Source organism: Cnephaeus nilssonii, assembly GCF_951640355.1.
Source record: "Cnephaeus nilssonii genome assembly, chromosome: 5".
Lineage (NCBI taxonomy): Eukaryota > Metazoa > Chordata > Mammalia > Chiroptera > Vespertilionidae > Cnephaeus > Cnephaeus nilssonii.
In genome coordinates this window covers 32876827-32897026 of record NC_137076.1, presented here as the reverse complement: position 1 = coordinate 32897026, position 20200 = coordinate 32876827, and the positions used below count along the sequence as shown (strand labels likewise).

At 50.7% G+C, this 20200-nt stretch overlaps 1 protein-coding gene across 2 annotated transcripts; it reads left to right on the top strand.

Annotated features, from left to right (window-relative positions):
• The first annotated feature begins 1662 nt into the window (after window positions 1–1662).
• On the top strand, window positions 1663–16872 carry CLU (clusterin). 2 transcript variants are annotated; one of them, XM_079771355.1, is made up of 9 exons: window positions 1663–1779; window positions 5541–5663; window positions 6942–7090; window positions 9223–9393; window positions 10861–11272; window positions 12324–12428; window positions 15069–15298; window positions 16214–16389; window positions 16620–16872. In XM_079771355.1, the coding sequence occupies exons 2-9, from the start codon at window positions 5570–5572 to the stop codon at window positions 16627–16629; spliced, it is 1347 nt and encodes a 448-aa protein (XP_079627481.1). In that variant the 5' UTR covers window positions 1663–1779; window positions 5541–5569; the 3' UTR covers window positions 16630–16872. The 2 variants fall into 2 exon arrangements, with proteins under 2 accessions (XP_079627481.1, XP_079627480.1); XM_079771354.1 differs by having other exon boundaries at window positions 1676–1778; window positions 5538–5663.
• The last annotated feature ends 3328 nt before the right edge of the window (window positions 16873–20200 follow it).

Here is a 20200-nt window from a genome sequence, read left to right as displayed (position 1 = left end):
AATTCTTCTGCCTCAGGCATTGATACAGTGCGGAGGAGGCAGTTTCCAGAGAAAATGTAGCTGTTACTGATCATTAGACTTTTTTTTTTTTTTTTTTAAGGAAAATAAACCCTCCAGGAAGAAATCCTGCTCCAGATTTTCACTGGATTTTTTCTCTTCTTCTGGGCGGATGATCTTCCCACACTTGGCATTGTCTCAGGTGAGGTGGGAGGGAGGACCTTAGCGATGATACAAAACAGATTCAGGACCACCCGTTCCTGGTCCAGAAGGAACAGAACCCCTGAGGGCAAAGTGCCTGGTCCAAGGTCACCCGGCCCCTCAGTGCAGAGCTGAGACTACGGAATTCCATGTTCAGGTTCCTTCCTTCTGCACAGGGCCAGAAGCTTCCTCCAGGTTCCCTCCTGAAGAGGGGTGGGCTCCTAGTGGCCCCTAGACTTTGGACAACCAGGGCCTGGGCCTCAAGCTGTACCTCCAGAGTAACACACCGGAAAACCAGCCCCTGACTATACAGCTCTCCTCTAAACCCTTTCATCTCACGTGGTCTTCAAAGCCCGCCACCCACACTAGGCTGCCCACACCTGCCCAGCCCACCCATCTGCCCCCACCGGTGAGAGATCCATCCTCCAGCCCCTTGACCTCTCTCCTGGTACTCACACATCCTGGCGGTCCGGAGTGGGTGGCTCTGCCTCTTCCCCAAGAAGCAGCCATATCTGAGGGGCTTCTGGGTGGGTCCCCTCTTTGTCAGGGGTACGGTGATGGCTCCGGTCCCTCTGTCCCCCATCACATCCCTGGACAGAGAGTCCAGATAAAAGCTTCCTCCTGGAAGAAGGAACTTGGGGGCGTTGGGAGACAAGGGAGCCCCTTGGGCAACAGGACTGGTGATTTTCGAGGCTCGGTGCCAAATGAAAATGTGGGGCCCCTTGTTCAAGGGCTGTTAAGAACCTGGAGGCTGCAGTAATAGAGCACCAAACCAAGTGCGGGCTGCAGGGTCCCACTCCCATGCAGCCCACCCTGCGTGGCTGGGTCCCGAGTGGCTGGGGACAATACTTGCTTGAAGTCCAGCAATCCAGGAGCCAGGAAGGCCCCGTTCCCCAAAATAAATGCTATGTTTATCCGTATATACATATTTCTGCCTCCTCTTGGCCAGCCCGTCACTGGGATGGTTCAGGAAGTCAATACTTCATACTCCGTGCTTTCTTCTCTAGCATAACACCCCTCCCCACCCCACCCCCATTATTTTTCTTCTTTTCTCCCTAAATGAAACAAGAGGAGTGTCCTATGTTTAAGAGGAAAGAATAACATTCAATAGGGCTGCAGAACTGCGGGGGTTTAATTTGGACTAGGAACAGCCAGGAGCACAGTGGATACCAGGAGTCCTGAGGAGAGGGGCGCGGAGCTGTGCACGTGAACCCCGGCTGGCCCCTGGTGGGGCGCTGTCCTCCAGCTCCGAGTCCCGGGGGAGCCGTGCCCGGCGCACCCCAGGACCTGTCTTCCCTGGAGACTGACCAGCCTTTCCAGGCGCCGCTGCGCCTCCCCGCGCCCCAGGCCGGGTGCTGCACCGGATCTCCTCACCCCCGCACCCGTGCACCCCCGTACCCCCTCCCGCGCCAGCTTCCAGAAAGCTCCCGTGCATTCCCCGGCATTCTTTGGGCGTGAGTCACGCAGGTTTGCAGCCAGCCCCGAAGGGGGTGTATACGAGGCAGATCCCTATAAATACGGCGCCGCACGGCGCTTACCACGCCGCGTCGCCAGGAGGAGCGCACGGGCACCACTGACTGGTGAGAGGTCCCCACCGTCCTACCCCTGCGCAGAGCCTCTCCAGGGCCAAGGACCGATGGGCGGGCGGGGTGGCAGGCAGGCGAGGAGGGGACGGTCGCTAGTAGTCCTAGGGGTGTCAGAACCGATCTGTGGATGCAGCGGAGGGAGTCTGAGAAGGTAGGCAGCCGGAGCCCTATCACCAGGCAGCGGGGCAGAAGGCCAGCTTGCTGGGGGCGCTGCACAGGCTGGGATTCGGCTCATTAGCTGCAAAACCACAATTGTGTGGGTAAGTAGGACAGGTGTAAGGAGCCTCTTTTTGCAAAGATGGGGGAAACCGAGACTGGGAGAACCGACGGCTATTGCCAGAGGCCCAGGCTGATGAGCCGCAGAGTCTGCCTGCACCTAAGGGCCTTTCCGCAGCATCTTCCTCGTTAAAGGTGCCATCTCCAGGAGTGTTGTCAGCTGGCGTGCATGAGTCACCTTGTTTGCTTCAGAATTTTCTAGTTCTCCTGGGTAGTGTGTTTATAAGCATGAGGTTTTGATTTAATTATATGTTGCAACCACATAAATCCTACTCTTTCTGCTGCCTAATGCGCCAGGGAACACCAGAGGAAAGTCACACAATCCCCCATCAGACGTCAGACATCTGACTCAACCGGCTCAGCTTATAGCTGATAGTGTGAGGCCTAGAGAGGTGCAGGGCCTTCTCGGAAGATAAACCGCAGGTGGGTGTCAGAAGTGAGATTAGAACCGGAGCCACTTGACCTTCCAGAATTTCTGGACCTAATTTTTTTTTAAAAAAGAAGCTGATTATTATTAATATTTTTTTAAAGAGAAAGATTAAGGTTTTAAAGGTGCAGATACAATAAAAGATGCTCGTGACAGTGTTCATTATCATAGCGGGAAATTACAATTTAAATGTCTAGTCTTTTGGGATAGCAGCACAGAGCATATCAGAAAATGGACTCTATTATTATGTATCCACAAACAGATTCTGACTTTTAAAGAATATTTGATCTAGTGGATGTAAAGAATCTGATTGTATGCAAATGCATAGGAAAAGGAAGGAAAGATACCACAGAGGTAATAAATGCTCTGGATGGTGTGAATTACAGGTGAATTATTTTCTTTTTCGGCTTAGTTTTCTGCCCTCGCGGAGGAAGTAGAGGAGGAGCTTGGGCCTTGGGCTTTGAACCCTGCGGTTTATAAGCTGTGTGACTGCTCTGCTCAGGCCCCCAGGTCCTCCCCAGGCTCCCTCCGGGTGGGTAAGCCCTCCTGGGGAAAAGGCTGCCGGATGAGGGTGGGGAAAGGAGGGCTTTGGGGTGACTTGTCTAATCAGAGAAGTTGCCAGACAGGAGCCCAGGCCAGGAGATGAGAGGGGAGGCAAGTCAGTGCAAAGAGAGGGCAGGTGCGGCCCTGATCGGGTAGCTCTGTTGGTTAGAGCATCATCCCCATACGCCAAGGTTTCAGGTTCGATCCCTAGTCAGTGCACGTACAAGAATCAGCCAATGAATGTCTAAATAAATGGAGAGACAAATTGATGTTTCTCTCTCAAATCAATAACTAATTTTTTTTTTAAAAAAAAGACAGAGAGGGCCAGTAGCCCTGCAGCCACTGTTCTAGCGCTGTCCTGGGACTAGCGTTATCAATATCACCTGTGTGCTTGTTAGAAAAGCAGATTCAGCATCAGTGTTATAACGAGACCCACCCCCTGCTCTCCGGTGATTCATAGGTACTCTAAAGTAGCAGGTCATTTCACTAAGGCAAAGCCACAGTCAGGGAGGGACCACAGGTGCCCTCTGTGCCCACTTCTGTTCCTCTCCAAACTGCCACCTGCCTCACTTCCCTGAGGGATACTGCCAGTGCTCACACGTGGTCCTACATCCAATTGTGAAGTAGTCAGAACTCACTATGACCCTATGAGACCTTGTGTTTACGGAACACATTCACATCTCTAAGTCCATGTCAGGTCCATTTCACAGACGAAGAAACTGAGGCTCAGAGACTTAAGTGACTTGGTATCAAGGAAAAGAACACTGGACTAGGGGATCAGGAGAGCTGGGTTCTCATCCTGGGGTTGCCACAAGCTTGCTGGGGGCCTTGGGGAGCCCCATTCTTTCTCTGGAGCAGAGGGATTGAGCAGAAGACTGATCTCTTTCCTGGCTCTGAGGTCGATGGCTCCCCACGAAGCCCAGGCTCCTGTTGGGAGACCCTGTACTGGCTGCTGGGTTTCTGGACTCCTCATCTAGTGCTCTTGCTTTTCGTCACCCTCCCTCCCCTTTCTTCATGGCCCAATGCCCTGTCTTCTGGACTTCTCAGAAGTCATTGCTACCAGGGACCTCGCCTGGAATGGTATATTTTGCTGGCTTTCTCTCTCTGGCGTGACAAAGGCTCTGTCCCTGCTTCAGGCGTTTCAGGCCTCAGCGAGCAGCTAGGGCCGAGCTTGCTAGACCGGGACCTTCCTGCGGGCCCGAAATCGCGCCCTGGTTCAGCCGCCCACCTGTCTTCGGGGAAGGCCATGACCCACTCTTTCCTCCGCGCTGCTCATGCGCTTCGTGCAGCTGGTTGGGGAACCACCATCGGCTGCCCTACTAATGACTGTCATGGAGAGGCTTGCCTTAGGAATGTTCCGCCACGCCACGCATCCAGACGGGCCTGCTGAGCTGAGAGCAGCTTCTGGACGTGCACAACTTCAGGAAGGGGGCACCCCACTCCCCATTCTGTTGTGGGAAGTGGGTGCGTTCAGATAAGCAGTTGGTGGGGGGCAGATTACGGGGGGGGGGGGGGAGGGGTTTCTGTTTATGCAACAACTTCAGCTTCTGGGAAAGGGTCTATTGTGTAAGACTGGCTGTGCCCAGGCTCAGGGCAGCCGGCCCGGAGTGGTGGCAGGAACACCTTGGCAGCGCACCCTGCTGCGGATTAGAGGGACTAGGCCATGTGAACGGGGCCTGGCAGAGTGGAAGCCGTGTCCTCGCAGAGGGACTGCTTCTGGGGAGGCCCCAGGGCCCCAGTACCCCATCGTCCCAATGTTAAGTCTTGGACTTCGTTCGCCCTTCCCTATCTACTTCCTGAAGACAGTTTTCTTTCCTTCCTGGCTCCACTCTTTGTTTATACCCACACTGGGGATGACAAATGGATTTATTCTCCTGTGCCGACCCAAAGGGTTGGCCATCGGTGCCTCAGACGCTTGGAACCAGTTTTAGGTGGTGCTGAGGCGCAGTGGGGAGACGTGCTGTGATTGGTTGGTGAGGCCTGCTGGGGCAGGATTAGTGATGCCCATGGGGGCCGGGGAGCTGTGGGAGGTAGTCCCCCCCTTGGTGGAGGGACAGGAGAGGGCCCGGTGAGTGATCCAGAAGAGGTGTTTTCAGGGTTTGTTTAATATGAGCAGGTACCCTCAGACAGACCCCTTCCTGGGTGCAGAAAGTGCGTGCACCTTGCTCAGGCATATTTAGCTACTATACAGGCGGTAGGGAGGAAGGCTTGGACCTGAGCCCTGGGTGCTGACTCCAGAACTCTTGTTTCTTTTGTATTGGGCTGCTGTCTTGTGGTTCCGCCCTGTACCCACTGTCTCCACTTTCTTTTGAAAATGCCCATTGTCAAGTCTGATATTTTCTCCTCACTTCCCGGGGGTAAAAATGCAGCAATGCCCGCTGAGAGGGGAGAGCTGATGGCCAGGCCTCTGCGGGGCTCCTGGGAAGCCGCCGCGGGCAGCAGGCTGGGCCAGAAACCAGCAGGCTGGCTAGCCGTTACCATGACAGTCTCCTGTGCTCCACAAACAGAAGCGTGCGGGGAGTCCAGAATCGGAGGCAAGATGAAGACTCTGCTGCTGTTGGTGGGGCTGCTGATGACCTGGGAGAATGGGCAGGTGCTGGGCGCCCCGGCAGTCTCAGAGAGAGAGCTCCAGGGTGAGTAGACCAGAGGTCCCCCCCCCCCCACCCCCTTGCACACTCCTTCCCTATCAGGGCCCCAAGGGTTAAAGGCCATTTATCCTGTGCATGAAGCCAGGTTTGCTGTGCCCTGCCCCTCTCTGAGCCTCTTCCCCCCGCCACCTGGCCCAGGCTCAGTGTGGTCAGGCTGGCTTCCAGGCATTCTCAGGTGTACCACAGGCCTCTTCTGGCGGCTGGGTCTCATTCGCCGGTTCCCTTTCCAGTCTGTACAGCCCGGTTCCCACACCTCCTCCATGGAGCTCCATAAAGCCTGGGTCGTTGGAGTCTTCGGGGAGCTCCCCTTCTTGAGTTCCCATCGCATTTAATACCTGTATCTCCACCTTCCCACCCAGGAACCCGTGCTCCGCATTCCCTGCTCACAGGGGAGGAGAATTACGGTTTAAAATGAGGCTGTCCTCCTTCAGAGCCCGGCCGGTGGTCCCTCTTCTCCAGGCCTTTCCTAAAACCCCTCCTCCCTCCAGCCCACTCTCATCCTACCAGCCGAGCGGCCCTCTGGGTAGTAGTTACAAACCCCAACCTTGAGATCAGACCCGGGCCTGGGTGTGGCCCTGCCGCTCCCCTGCTGTGTGAGCCTGGGCAGGTGTCTGGATCCCACGGTGCAGGGGGGACGATGCGCATGCTCGGATGTCAAAGGAGATGCACATGAGGGGTCTGGCTCAGCGCTTGCCCCGGAGCTGGTGCTCCGGTGACATCGCCTCCATGCATTTGTCACGTGGTGTTATGTCTTGGTCACAGTCTCCGTGAGGAGCAGTGCTATTAATTCATCTCTGTGTCTCCATCCCTATGAGTCGGAGAAAAGAAGTTCAGATGTTTGGTTAAACCGAATTCCAGAAAGGCTTGTGTCCAAAAGAATAACATTCCCCATTTCGATGCGTAAGCGCGTACTTGTCCAGGATTTTGTTCCCTTGGAAATTTTCTCCTGCGGCTGGGCAGGCTCGGCGTCCAGCCCGCAGGGCGTTCGTGCCTCTGTCCTCCTCTGGGGCGTGCCTGCTCCGAGGGTTTGTGTTTCTGAACAGTTGGTGCCCTGGATTCTGGGACTCTGGGTCCACAGGGAGCCCCGTGATGGGAACCTGTGCCAGGGAAAGCTGGGGCCCACCGGCTGCCTGCCAGGGGGTTCCCAGCCTGGAAGCCCCTGGACCCACTGCCTTTCTACCATCCCAGCTGGTTCCAGGCCTCTATCCCCCAGCGCCATCCCTTCCTCTGGCCTCATTCTACTTCCCCGCCCTTCTCTTGCAGAAATGTCCACCGAGGGGAGCAAGTACGTCAATAAGGAAATTAAAAATGCCTTCAAGGAGGTGAAACATATAAAGTCTCTAATAGACCACACCAACGATGAGCGCAAATCACTGCTCATCAGCTTGGAAGAGGCCAAGAAGAAGAAAGAGGTGAGGAAGAGCCCGGCGACCGTGGTCCTGCTTGGATGCCCCCTGCTGGAAGCGGGCAGGGAGGGGTCCTGGCTCCCCATGGGGTGTCCTGCTGGGTTGCCACGTTGGCCCTCTGTCTTTCCAGGGCTGGGTCACCTGACACTGGGACCGTGGTTAAGAAAGAGGGAGGGTTTATTTGCTTTTGGAAGCTTCAAAGGATGAGATCTTGGATCTGATTTTGTTACCAGCCTGGCTCAGGGCCTGATACCCAGATTCACTTCAATAGATTTTTCCAAACCCTGACTATGGGCACGCTCCAAGGTAGGCTTTGGATAGGGTCTGTCATGGGGTAGGAGGGGGGAGGCACCCTACTTTCAGAAAGCTTATCTCTAGCAGGGGCGATACCGTGGGGTTAAGGCAGGCACACACTGTGTTGCCTCAGTGTCTTTCTAGAGTTCTGAACTACTGCATAAAAGAAACAGCTAAGTTCAGTAGGGAACTTAGTAGCTCTAGGCTGCGCTTAATGATTCAACAAAACGAAAACACTATAATTTAACGAACAATTTATTTAAAAAACCAAGAGTCTTCTTAAGGGTATCCTAAAAACCCTCCTAATGAAGGAGGCGCTAAGATGGGGGCACCTGCCACCTACATGATCCATAATGCATAGTAAAAGCATTTTAGAGGCTCTGAAAAGTTCTGTAGTAGAGAATCCTATGTAGGAAAAACTGGGGTGGTGGGGGAAGTGGGGGACATCTGTGATAGTGTCAACAATTTAAAAGAAAAAGAAGAAAAACCCATGTAACTTTATTTAACCCAGTGTTCTTCCAATCAAATCGAACAGGAAGCCCATTTTTATTTTTCTGGACAGCTGTTAGCACAATTTCATGGGAGCCACTTAAGGAAATGCTGGCCCGGGTGCGGCTCTCACTTTCTTTGAGACTTTATGTCCTTCCTCGGCCTCAGTGTTCATTCTCACCGTTCTATGAGAGTCCTCAAGTGGCTCATGTGGGAGGGGCAAGTCTCACTCTCGAATTTTTATGGTTAATGTTGGAGTTTCATATTTGACAGTCCAGATTTTATAATAAAGCTCGTCAAGTTTGGAAAAAGATTCCATTTACTACTTAGTTGAAGAATATGTGAACTGGAAAGAAAGCAGGTGACCAGCTCAGTGGAAGGTGGCTTTCCCCAGCACAGAGCAGGGGACTCCTCCTGGTCAGACCTTCAGAGTACCTTCATGCTCTACTTCATTCTTCTTTGAAGAGTAACACACTCATTCATCAAGATTTTAATATAGTAAAGTAGAGGAGGAAAAGATTTTCCATAATCCTTATACTTAAGGACAATTCACTGTTAACATTGAGTCTATTTCTTACTGTTTTTCCCCCTCTATGCTTTTTTGACAAATCATGAATTTTTAACATGAAAAATGCTTACCATAATATTAAAACTTAATATAAACATCCCTTGTAATGCTGTACTCATCCACCCTTTGTATGTTCCACAATTTGCTTAACTTGTCCCCTAGTTTTACATCTGAATTAATTCTAGGTTGTTGGTTGTTTTGTTTTGTTTATTTGTTTTTTTTGCCATAAACACATATGGAAACAAAGATATTTAGGCATAAGGATTTGTCCTTTATTGCAGGAATTCCTTGGCATAGATTCTTATAAAGCTATGGGGTCAGATGATGAGGGCACATGAGAGAGTTTGGGTGATTGTGGTGACCTTGACTTTGAAAGCTGGCCTATTCCGGTTGCATGCCAGGGACTATGATCCCAACAGAAACCAAGATCGGGGAGCCTCCAGGAGCTTTGGATGCTGACCTGTAGACACCAGAAGTTGAGCATAGGAAGTGAAGTATAAGTGAGAGGCAAATCCTGGGGTAAGACTCTAAGTGTGTGTCAGAGAAGGAGATGTCCACATGGGGAGGACTAAGGAGCAATTGGGTTTTGAAGATGAAAGGATCTTTAAAGCTAGGTGGGCAAAAGAGGGAACAAATGAGCCAGAGCTGGGGTGGAAATGAGCATACCGTGTGGCCAGACGTGGGAAGTCTGCCTGGGTGGTGGAGGGCCCAGCACCACGGTGCGTGCTGGGGGAGGGTGCAGCCTGTGAGTTCTGTGTGGCTAACCTGGCTTTGTGTCCTGCTGTAGGATGCCCTAACTGATACCAAGGATACTGAAACGAAGCTGAAGGCGTCCCAGGAAGTGTGCAATGATACCATGATGTCCCTCTGGGAGGAGTGTAAGCCCTGCCTGAAGCAGACCTGCATGAAGTTCTACGCGCGCGTCTGCAGGAGCAGCTCAGGGCTAGTTGGCCACCAGGTGAAACGGGGAAGCGCAGTGGAGCGCAGCCTGGGCTCTGAGTGGGGAATGAGGAGAACCTGGTGAAACATGCCTTTGTTATTCTACACCCAGTTCCAGCGTGGGGGAGTTCTCCCACGCCAGCTGGGTGTCCTATAGTTCAACTCAGTTCTGACACTGTCTACCTGGAGATAGCCTCAGAGCCCACAGGTTAAGGACTCAGTCCCACAAGACTGTCCCACACCCCCTTCAGGTGCTAATCCCAAGTCCAGGTTGTCAGCTGTGCTTCTGACTGTTGAACTATAGATTGGAGGTTTCAACAACCCCCTCCTTAATTAACTTGCTAGAGTGGCTCATGGAACTCAGAGAAACATTTTACTTCTTAGATTACAGGTTTATTACAAAAGGAACAGCCAAAATGGAAGAGATGCATAGGGCAAAGTATGGGAAAGGGGCAGGTAGCTCCCATGCGCTCTCCAAGGGCACCACTCTCTCCAAATCTCTACGTGTTCAACAACCCCACACACTCTGGGAATCTTGTCCTTTTGGGTTTTTATGGAGGCTTCATTAACATAAGCAACATTGGCCATTGGAGACTGATTCAACCTCCAGCTCCTCTCCCCTCCCCAGAAATCAGAGTGTGGGACTGAACGTTTCAAGCTTCTAATCGGGGTTCCCTTCCCCAGCCTCCATCCTTAAGAGTGTTTTCTAAAAGTCACCTCATTAAAACCATAAAAGTTACCTTTATTGTTCTCATCATAGGAAATTCAAAGGGTTTTAGGAGCTCCTTGTTAAAAAGGGTCAAAGACCAAATACGTATTTTTTTAAATTATAATTAAAATACCACAGCTTCATTTCACAGATGCAATTGATTAGTTCTGGCTGCATTTGGGCCCAGCGTGCCATTATCAATTGGTAATGTCTGTAATAAGTGCAGAAACACACAGTCAGGAAAAGCACCTGTGCCAGGCATTTGCCATCTCTTAGAAGACTCTTATCTAGCAGTTATTAGCGGGATTACATAAATCACTTCACGGAATGGCACAGCCCTGTGTCCACTTAGCTGGAAGGAATTAAGAGTTTTTAGTACATTAATGTGGATTCCGTCCTTCCCTGTGGGCCTCGTTAATCAGGACTCATAAATTTTGCTACTCACTGAAGACATATCAATTGGTCCTTGGCTGAGCTGGGGTGGGGATCATTAGAGGCCAAAGAAGACCACAGATAGTCTCAGGTGATGAGCCTTGTGACTCTAGAGCCTCACGGGTCTTCCTAAACTCTTCCCTGTTGGGATGGGTAGAATGGAAAGGCACTGGCCTGACAGTTCAGAAACCAGGGAGCCAGTCTCAGGGGGGGCCTTCAGCCACGTGCTGCGTGACTCCGTGGAGACCAACGTGCAGCGAGGAGCTGGGCCTGGCCCGTCTCAACAAGAGGGAGGTGGGACCCTAGTGAGCGTCTCCTCACTGTTCCCCGTTCTGCCTGCCGCAGCTGGAGGAGTTCCTGAACCAGAGCTCTCCCTTCTACTTCTGGATGAACGGTGACCGCATCGACTCCCTGCTGGAGAATGACCGGCAGCAGGCCCATGTACTGGACACCATGGAAGATGGGTTCCAAAAGGTGTCCAGTATTATGGACGAACTTTTCCACAACAGATTCTTCAACCGGGAACTCCTGGATCCCCACCACTTCTCATCCTTTGGCTCATCCCAAAGGAGGCCTTTCCTCTTCAATCCCAAGACCCGCCTCGCCCGAAACATAATGCCTCTCCCCATGTTTGGAGTCCCAAACTTCCAGGACATGTTCCAGCCCTTCTTTGACATGATACACCAGGCTCAACAGACGATGGATAGCCAATTCCAGGGACCTCTCTTCGAGTTTCCAATGGCGGAATTCACGGAAGGTTAGAAAGATGTCTCCTTCCTCCTAAGAAGGGATGGGAACGACAGCTTGTTGAAAAAACCCATTAGATGCTAAGAACTTGGCGTGTTGATTTCCCCCCAGCACTCCTGTAAAGGTGATAGTAACCCTATTTAAGGAGGAGAAAACAGTGACAGGGAGATAAAGGATTGTATCCAAAGTTTTGCAGCTGATACAATGGGACCTGGTCAAATCTAGCTCTGCAGGACTTGGAGTTTACCATGCCCCTTCCAGCAACTGTTGGGCATCAGATTGACTCCTGCCTCTAGAGAACCAGACCCCTTTCTCTTGGGAACTCAGGTGGTTTTCTGTGGATGCCATGTGTATATTGGCGACAAATTATATAATCTTAAGAAAGCTGTCCATGGCTACAACCTTAGGGTCTGGTAGAGAATGGGCACATAATTAGTATTTTTTGAATGAATGAAGTCTAATATGGACATAAAAAGCCAATACTTTCAGAAATGATGTCCTTCGTTGAACCAATAGATATTGGTTGGCCAACACCATCTCCTAAATGCTATAGTTTGACTGGCACCAGTTTTGGCGCCAAATGATTTGGAAATAGAAGAGGACATTGAATTGAACCAGCATCTACTGCATATCCAGAGTAGGGGGAGTCCTGTGTTATAAGGAGGCTGTCAGGAGGATCCCATTCCGGCCTTCAAGGGGCTTGCTGACTCGCTAGGGAGAGAGAAATGAGTCAGTTAAATGCAGAGCAAAATGGGTTACGATGCCAAAGAGAAGTACAAATAGGGGAGTATCGAGGCAGGAGAGGGCTCATCGAGGGAGATGGTGGCAGGGGAGGCCATACCTAGCTGGGGAAACCCTGGGAACGACCTCCTTGTCCTTCTGCAGGGACCCCTGATCAGAGGCCTGTATCTGCGGGCCAATTCCCACCTGCTCTGCCTGCAGAACCAGCTCAAAGAGCCAAACAGTGGTGTGGAAGGCGTCAGGGACACTGGGGCGTCCCATCACTGTACTGCTCTGTATGGTCCTTCAGCATGACTCCCTCTTCCCCCGTGTGTCTCCAGACAACAACGATAACCGCACCATATGCAAGGAGATACGTCACAACTCTACGGGGTGCCTCAAGATGAAGGACCAGTGTGCCAAGTGCCAGGAGATCTTGTCAGTGGGTAAGTCTGGGAGCCTTGCCCCTGGCACCTCAGTGGGGCTGCCTTTATTGGTCAGATGATGGGAGTTCAAGTTTCAGCTCTGCTGCTTTCTGGCTGTGGCACCAGGGGAGGTTGTTTGCCTTCTTCCCCCTGGGCCCCTATCTGTAGACAAGGGTTAGGATGCAGAGTTGCCCCTGAAATCAGGAATTGGATAATATACTATTATATAAAGTGCCCACCAAGTCATCCAGCACATGGTGAACCGGAAGTCGTGGGAGGGGCTGTTATGCTTTTTGGAAAAGCCATCATCTTTGAGTTCCCCATCATTCTTTCCCCAAGGGCTAAGCATAGTAGACATCCTCGTTTTTTCCTGCAGACGGTAACATTTTAAATGGTATGTTTTCTGTTTAGCAAACACCTACCATGTGCCAGGTACTGTTCTAAACACTGCAAACAGTTACTAATTTCCTCAAAATGACCCTTAGTTGGGTACAATGAATGTCCCTATCTTATAGAGGTAGAAACTCAATCAAAGAGCGGTTAAGTAACTCCCCAAGATTACAGGACACCCCATGGGGGGTACCTAGGTGTTTGGATGTGCTCTTAACCAGCTCTTTGGGGTCTGTCCTAAGCACCCCTGGGTCAATGACGGTGGTCCCTCAGCCACCCCTGGGTCAATGATGGTGGTCCCATCGCCTCTGGTGGGTTGATCTCTGAGGCAAAGGAAATTGTTCCCCTGGGCTTTATCAGGTCTGGACATAGGCTAGTTTCTTCCTGCTTTGAGATAACAGCTCTAAAAGCATCTAGAAACTTTCTGGCCCGCAATAGTCTATGCTCAGCACGAGTTAATGGTTTCCCTTGTAAATAAAGGATCAATGTTGTGGCCTTGCTCTTATTTAATATGTGTGTGTTTGCCAGGGCAGGCCTTCAGAGTCTGGTTAAATGTTCTAGCCCCATTCCTATAATTTTAGAAGCCACTGCAAAATGATACAAGTGTCATAGGAGACTGATGGATGAATACCCAGCCAAGCCTCTTGGGCTGTCCCCATACAATATCATTGTTAGAATGGCGTAAATGACATAGTACCTCACCACCAGGAAGTTAGTCATGTTAAGGCCAGAAGAAAAGACACACGGTTGCCTAGGCTCAGATTGGCACCCCTGGCACAGACCTTCATGGTCACTGATCACAGCTTACCTACACAGCCACCTTCTTTTCTACACTGATGGCCTCTTATTTAAGGTTCTTGCAAATATACAAGCAGGCATTGCCCAGGAACTCCAGACCGGGATTTCTCTGCTTCTTCACTAGTAACATGTTAGTCCAGGTCATTCTTTGTCCTTGGGGGCTATCTTCTGTCCTGTAGGATGTTTAGCAGCATCCGTGGCCTCTAACCACTAGATGTCAGTAGCTACCCCTCTCCTGTCAGTCCCCACCCTCTCTAGACTGAGTCGCTGTTCTCAATGACTTTTCTGATTTTTAAATTATTTCCTGGTGCAAGAGTTAAGGTTATTCATTATCTATCTTTTTCAACCTGGCTTCTTGTTAGTAATTCTGTTTCTTGCCCCACCTAACATTTATTTTATTGTAATACAAATGATTACATTCAATACAATCATTTGATGAAAATGACTACATATAATCATTTAATAGGAATGATCACCGATCTTTAGTGTGAAAAGATCTCCTTTCCCCTGACTTGTTTGGATTTGATGTGCTCTCCTTGGATTATTTTTTTTTAAATGTGGGGAGAGAAAAAAAGAGTAGTTTTTAGAGATAGTGGGTAGTTGCCAACTCTTATCAATGTGGCACCCTGCAGTGGGCCCTTGCTCAGGCACCAAAAAGAATGAACTCTATCTTCCCTGCTCCACCACTGAACTTGGTGACCAGCCACGGTGGGTGGGTAGGAAGCCAGGACTCCAGCCACCAGCTGCTCTTCTGCTAAATGAAGTCTTGGGGCAGAATTTCCAACTCTGCAGCTACGGCCAAAAGACAAGCTTGGAGAATTTTCCAGACCACAGACTCCGAATAGGAAGAGCCTCAGTTTAGGAGTTAAAGCCCTGGGTTCAATTCTGGTCCCACAGATTGTTTATTCTATAACTTCAGGCAAGCGTGGGTCTCAGTTTCATTCTTGGTAAAAAAAAAAATTCATTATTGGTAGTTCTTAGAATGCACCTGATTATTACAGATAATGGACATCCAAAGCACTTATGTGGTATCTGGTCCGTGGTGGGTGCCACATAAACAGTAACTCCACATGACAGCCCCCCTCTCCGGAAATGACTCACGGGGGGGGGGGGGGGGGGACTAGGGCAGCAGAGTGGCCCTAGATCTGAGCACACGGAGCACTGAGGTCCATGCTTCTCTGAGGGTGGTCAGCTCCGCTCGCCCCCAGTCTCCAGTGATGTCACTAAGCACACTGTTGAGTCCCACTGACAGTTTTCCAGAACGAGACGTTCTCAACGAAGGAAGCCACCCGCTGGGTTACATTCTGGGGCGAGCTCTTTCTGTTGTCACGGGCTGATGACAGATGGTTTGGGGACCGGCAGCCGGCTCTGCTTTTGGTCCTGGCTTCGTGAACTGATTTCCATCATGTTTCTTCCCTGTTTGACTTTCCCTTCACGTGTCGTCGGCCTTTTGTATTTTCCGTCTCGGGGTAGACTGCTCCGGCAGCAACCCTGCGCAGAGCCTGCTGCGCGAGGAGCTGAACAGCTCCCTGGAGCTGGCCGAGAAGCTGGCCAGGCAGTACGACGAGCTGCTGCGGTCCTACCAGCAGAAGATGCTCAACACCTCCGCTCTGCTCAAGCAGCTCAACGAGCAGTTCAACTGGGTGTCCCAGCTGGCCAACCTCACTCAGAGGGAGGACCCGTACTCTCTCCACGTCACCACGGTGAGTCTCTCCTACAGCTGGGACCCAAGGTGCGGACCAGAGAGGATGATGTGGCCCTCCCTGGGGGTGAAACGGGATGAAGACTTAACGCTTTTCCATTGAGTGTTTGTCCTGCGGCCGGAAACATACGACCTTGACGTGCATCATTGCCTGCGAGCCTCATCACCCAGAGGTGCAAGGTCACGACCCCGTTTTATGGATGAGGAAAGTGAGAGAGGTTCGAGCGCGTGGTCAAGGCCAGATGACTGACGGGTGCCTCGCCTGGCTGACGGAGCCTGTGTGCTTGGCTGGGACCCTGTGCTCTTTCCACGCAGCCGCCCCTCCTGCCCGGTGCTGTGTGGGCTGGGAGCTCGTGAATTGGGGCAGCCTCCCGTGTCCCTGAAGAAAAGCTTCCCTCCAGCACTGGGAACCTTTCTGTTTTCTTTTTTAAAATATATTTTTATTGATTTCAGAGAGGAAGGGAGAAGGAGAGAGAATCATTGATTGGCTGCCTCCTGCACGCCCCCTACTGGGGATCAAGCCCACAACCCAGGCATGTGCCCTTGACTGGAATCAAACCCAGGACCCTTCAGTCTGCAGGCTGACGCTCCGTCCACTGAGTCAAACCAGCTAGGGCTCTATTTTCTTTCCCTGATTCCTTTCCTACCTCAGCCAGGCCAGTGGCTGCCCCAAGGAAACACGGTGGCTTGGAAACCATCTTTCCCTCCGTGGGGCTCCCCCGGGCTGGTCCTTTGCGGTGACATTTACACCTACCAAGTGCCTCTGAATAGCGGCATTTCTTTCCAGTGAGTGGTACACGTCCAGATTAGTCAGAAGCAAAGGCGTCACCGGTCCAGATGTAGGCCTGACTTTTGTTGCAAAACGAGTGGAGTTTGGCCGGTGTCTCAGCCCTTGTCCCACCCTCCCTCCGCCCAGGTGGCTTCCCGCAGTTCCGACCCCAGCGTTCCCTCCGGCTTCACGAAGGTGATTCTGACGCTCTTTGATTCTGACCCCATCACCGTGACTGTCCCGGAAGAAGTCTCCATGCACAACCCTAAGTTTATGGAGACCGTGGCCGAGAAAGCCCTGCTGGAATATCGCCAGAATGCCCGGTGAGTGTGCAGGTCTTCGCTACGGTCCTTCCGGGCCCCCCAGGTCCCTGGGAGCCACAAAAAGGGCCGAGTACCCAGTCTGGGAATGACGGCCAGGGTCCGACACGAGGCCAGGAAACCACCGGGACCCCAGTTTTCCTTTGGAGGGTGCTCTTTCTGGTTTGATAAGAATTTGAGTGTTGGTGACTATAGAGCCCTCACTTTCTTCCGCTCCCCATTTCTTTTTTCAGGGAGAAATGAAATGTGAAGGTTGCTTTTCCAGGTATGGGGGTGTCTGAATCCTGTTGCCCCTGAGATGAGCCACAGACCCCCTAGAGGAGAGCTCTGCATGTCACCAAGTGACCAGACCCCAGCCTCGGGCCCTCCTGACCCCCCCGCAGCCTCTCCTCCCTCGGACCCCGCACTCTAATGCCTGCTCTTGCTGATGGGGGAGGGACTTCCCCGCATGCCACTAACTCAATAAAGCTGCCTGTATGCTCTGGAGTGTCCTCTTCTTTTGCTGTTTTTTTTTTTTTCCTACCCTCCCACCTTAATTTTGTTATGGAAAATAAAGAGGAAGAAGTAGAAAAGAAAAATCAGTGGCTAAAATAGTATGGGGGCATCAGCGTTGAGAATAAAAGGAGTGTGATGATAAAGTTGACCCAATGGAAGGATTTCTTTTGTTGTTTTTTTAATATATATATTTTATTGATTTCAGAGAGGAAGGGAGAGGGGGAGAGACAGAAACATCAGTGATGAGAGGGAATCATAGATCGGCTGCCTCCTGCACGCCCCCTACTGGGGATCGAGCCCACAACCTTGGCATGCGCCCTGACCAGGAATGGACTCGAGACCTGGTTCATAGGTGGATGCCCAATCATTGAGCCACACCGCCCTGGTGGATTTCTTTCTTTTAGGAAGAGAGGTGTGTTCTGACAGCCAACTAAAAGAAATTTCTGAAAGTGAACTTTTTCCATCCCATTATAAAACTGTTGATGTATCCTGATTGGGGTGAGGGGAACCTCCCGAAGGAATACATTGAAAATTCATGTAAATAATGGGTAATAATAACACATCTCTAGTATTTTGACACATAACTGATATTTTTCTTATGGAAACTGGCGTCCCCAAAAGACAGAATGAGGCAGTTTCATATTAGTTCTAAGATCTTGGAATCCCTGTGGTACCTTCTTGACTGAGGCATTGTTTGTCCACTGTCCGTCCATCCAAACCTTTTATCTTCCCCTCGACCACAGGGATTTCTCCTCTTGGGGTTTCTCCCAAGGAATTCACCGCTCAGTGTGAAATACAGCTGAGCTGCAGTACCCTGTGCAGCCAGCAGATGGTCCTGACCCACCATGGAGCCTATCTCAACATAAACCAGCAAGCCCTTCCATTCATGAATACAGTTAGTTATATGCGTGATCTTCAACTTCATGGAGATTGGCGCTCCTAACCTCTACATCATCTAAGGGTCAGCGGTACTCTCTAAGTATAGAATTCTTTTTATCAAATATGTACTTCAAGTGGAAAAACATCTGGCTGCACCTCAGTTTTGTAGCAAAGGCCACATGTAAGTTAATGGCCATAATAATTTTAGGTCACCATTCCCTATCTCTCTCTTTTAAGTTACAAGCACCTCTGTCACACACAAACAACAAAACCTAAACATTAGCTTCTGTCCAAAGAAGCTAGTATTTTAGTATTTCTATCAAGGAAATACAGAGTAAAGTTACTATGATTTACTTAAATATATGTATTTAAGGAAGAAGTAGTAAAAAGTAGGATATTCTTTCTTGGTTGATAAGAATTTGAGTGTTGGTGAATATGGAACCCTCACCCCTCACATCCCCCAGTTTTGTTTTTTTTCCAGGGAGAAATGAAATGTGAATGTTGCTTTTCCAAATATGGGGGTGTCTGAATCCAGTTACCCCTGAGATGAGCCACAGACGCCCTAGAGGAGAGCTTTAACAGTGATAACACTTAATTTTCACTCCTTTTCAGGTTTAACTGATTTGAAACAATGGGTGAAGTCAGACTAAGCTTTGAACAAAGAAAATGTATCCTAAAGTGTCACTAGACTTTTTTTTTTTATGGGGTACATAAAAGACAAAGTTTAGGGTACCAAACCGGCAACACTTGATGAATTGAAGGCACACAAATACCGAACGAAATGATTCTTGATGTTGCGATTCCATTGCTTCATGTTATCAGCAGAGCCTGGATCAGAACAGTCATCAGTTTGAAAACAGGCATTGACCACAGAAGTTATTTATTTCTATAGATTCTTCTAAATTTTGAAAATGAACTGTATGTTAATGAACACTAACTATAATCATTCAAAGTGTGTATACAGTTTTGGGGACATCATATATATATATATATATATATATATATATATATATATATATATATGTTATAGGTTCAGAAGGCATTTGTTAAAATGACTGTGATTATAAATTATATATTACACTAGAGGCCCGGTGCATGAAAATTCATGCACTGGACCGGGGGGTCCCTCAGCCTGGCTTGCCCCCTCTCACAGTCTGGAAACCCTCAGGGGCAGGAGGTGACCCAGCGATCAGGGGAAGGTGATGCCCCATCACACCTCTGCTGCTGCCACTGCCGGCAGCGCAAGCCTTGGCCGGCCCTGGTTACCTGAGCCTCGGGCGGCCCTGGGCGGCTGGGCAGCTGCCATCCAAGGCTTGCCTGTGCCTTGGACCAGCCCTGGGCGGCTGGGCCCTGGGGGCGGGCCCGGCCTTGCTGCACGCCTGCCGCCCTGGCGGGGCTGAGGGGACTGGGAGCCGCCATCTTGTGGCTGTGGGCACCACCATCTTTAAGGGCATGGCAGTCAATTAGCATATTTCCTCCTTATTGGCTGTGGACGCTACCATCTTTGAGGGTGTGGCAGTCAATTAGCATATTTCCTCCTTATTGGCTGTGGATGCCACCATCTTTGAGGGTGGGGCAGTCAATTAGCATATTTCCTCCTTATTGGCTGTGGATGCTACCATCTTTGAGGGTGTGACAGTCAATTAGCATATACCCTCCTTATTGGCTTGGGCGCCACCATCTTTGTGATGATGTGAGGGTCAATTAGCATAGTCCCTCTTTATTAGATAGGAGGATTGTCACACATCATGTTTCCAAAATTATTTTCTGTTTTCATTGTTATGTTGCTAGATTGCACCAGTCATTGTATATCCACCTGTTGCTCGTTTTTATGAACCGCCTAGACTAGCACCTGAAAAGTCAGAGCCCAAAGCTGACTCCAAGGTTCCCTGGGACCTCCTCTCCATCCTCTGCCCACCTTGGCACAGGGGCCTGGTTTGAGGGTCTTTGGATTTCTCCCTCCAGCCCTGACAGAAGTTCCAGCCTGAGGCACTAGAAAGACTGAGGCAGGACGTGAGGTCACGAAAGCAGGGGGACAAGATCGGGGTAATCCTGGCGGGGGGACTGTGCATCCTGAGCCCTTGGTTGCCGGCTTCTAGGATTCTTGTGGCAAAGTGGGAGCAGGCCTTGACATTCTAGAAAAGAGGGCCTGGCATCTGCGGGGTGGCACCAACCCTGGGTGAATCCCTATGTGGACACGTGACTGGGCTCTGCCAGAACATGTATTAAGAGATGCATCTCTGAGGACTGGAGGGTGAAATGGCACCGGAGCTGTGCAGGGTGCAGCTTGCGTAACTAACTGGCAGCCGTGAGCCAACCCAAGTGACCTCCTGGGCCAATGGCTTCCCGTAATCCCATTAAGTCCCCACAGCTGCCCTCGAGGTGGGCGTTACTCATCCCGCAGGTTGCCAGGCTTCCTGGAATGACCTTCATTAGAAAA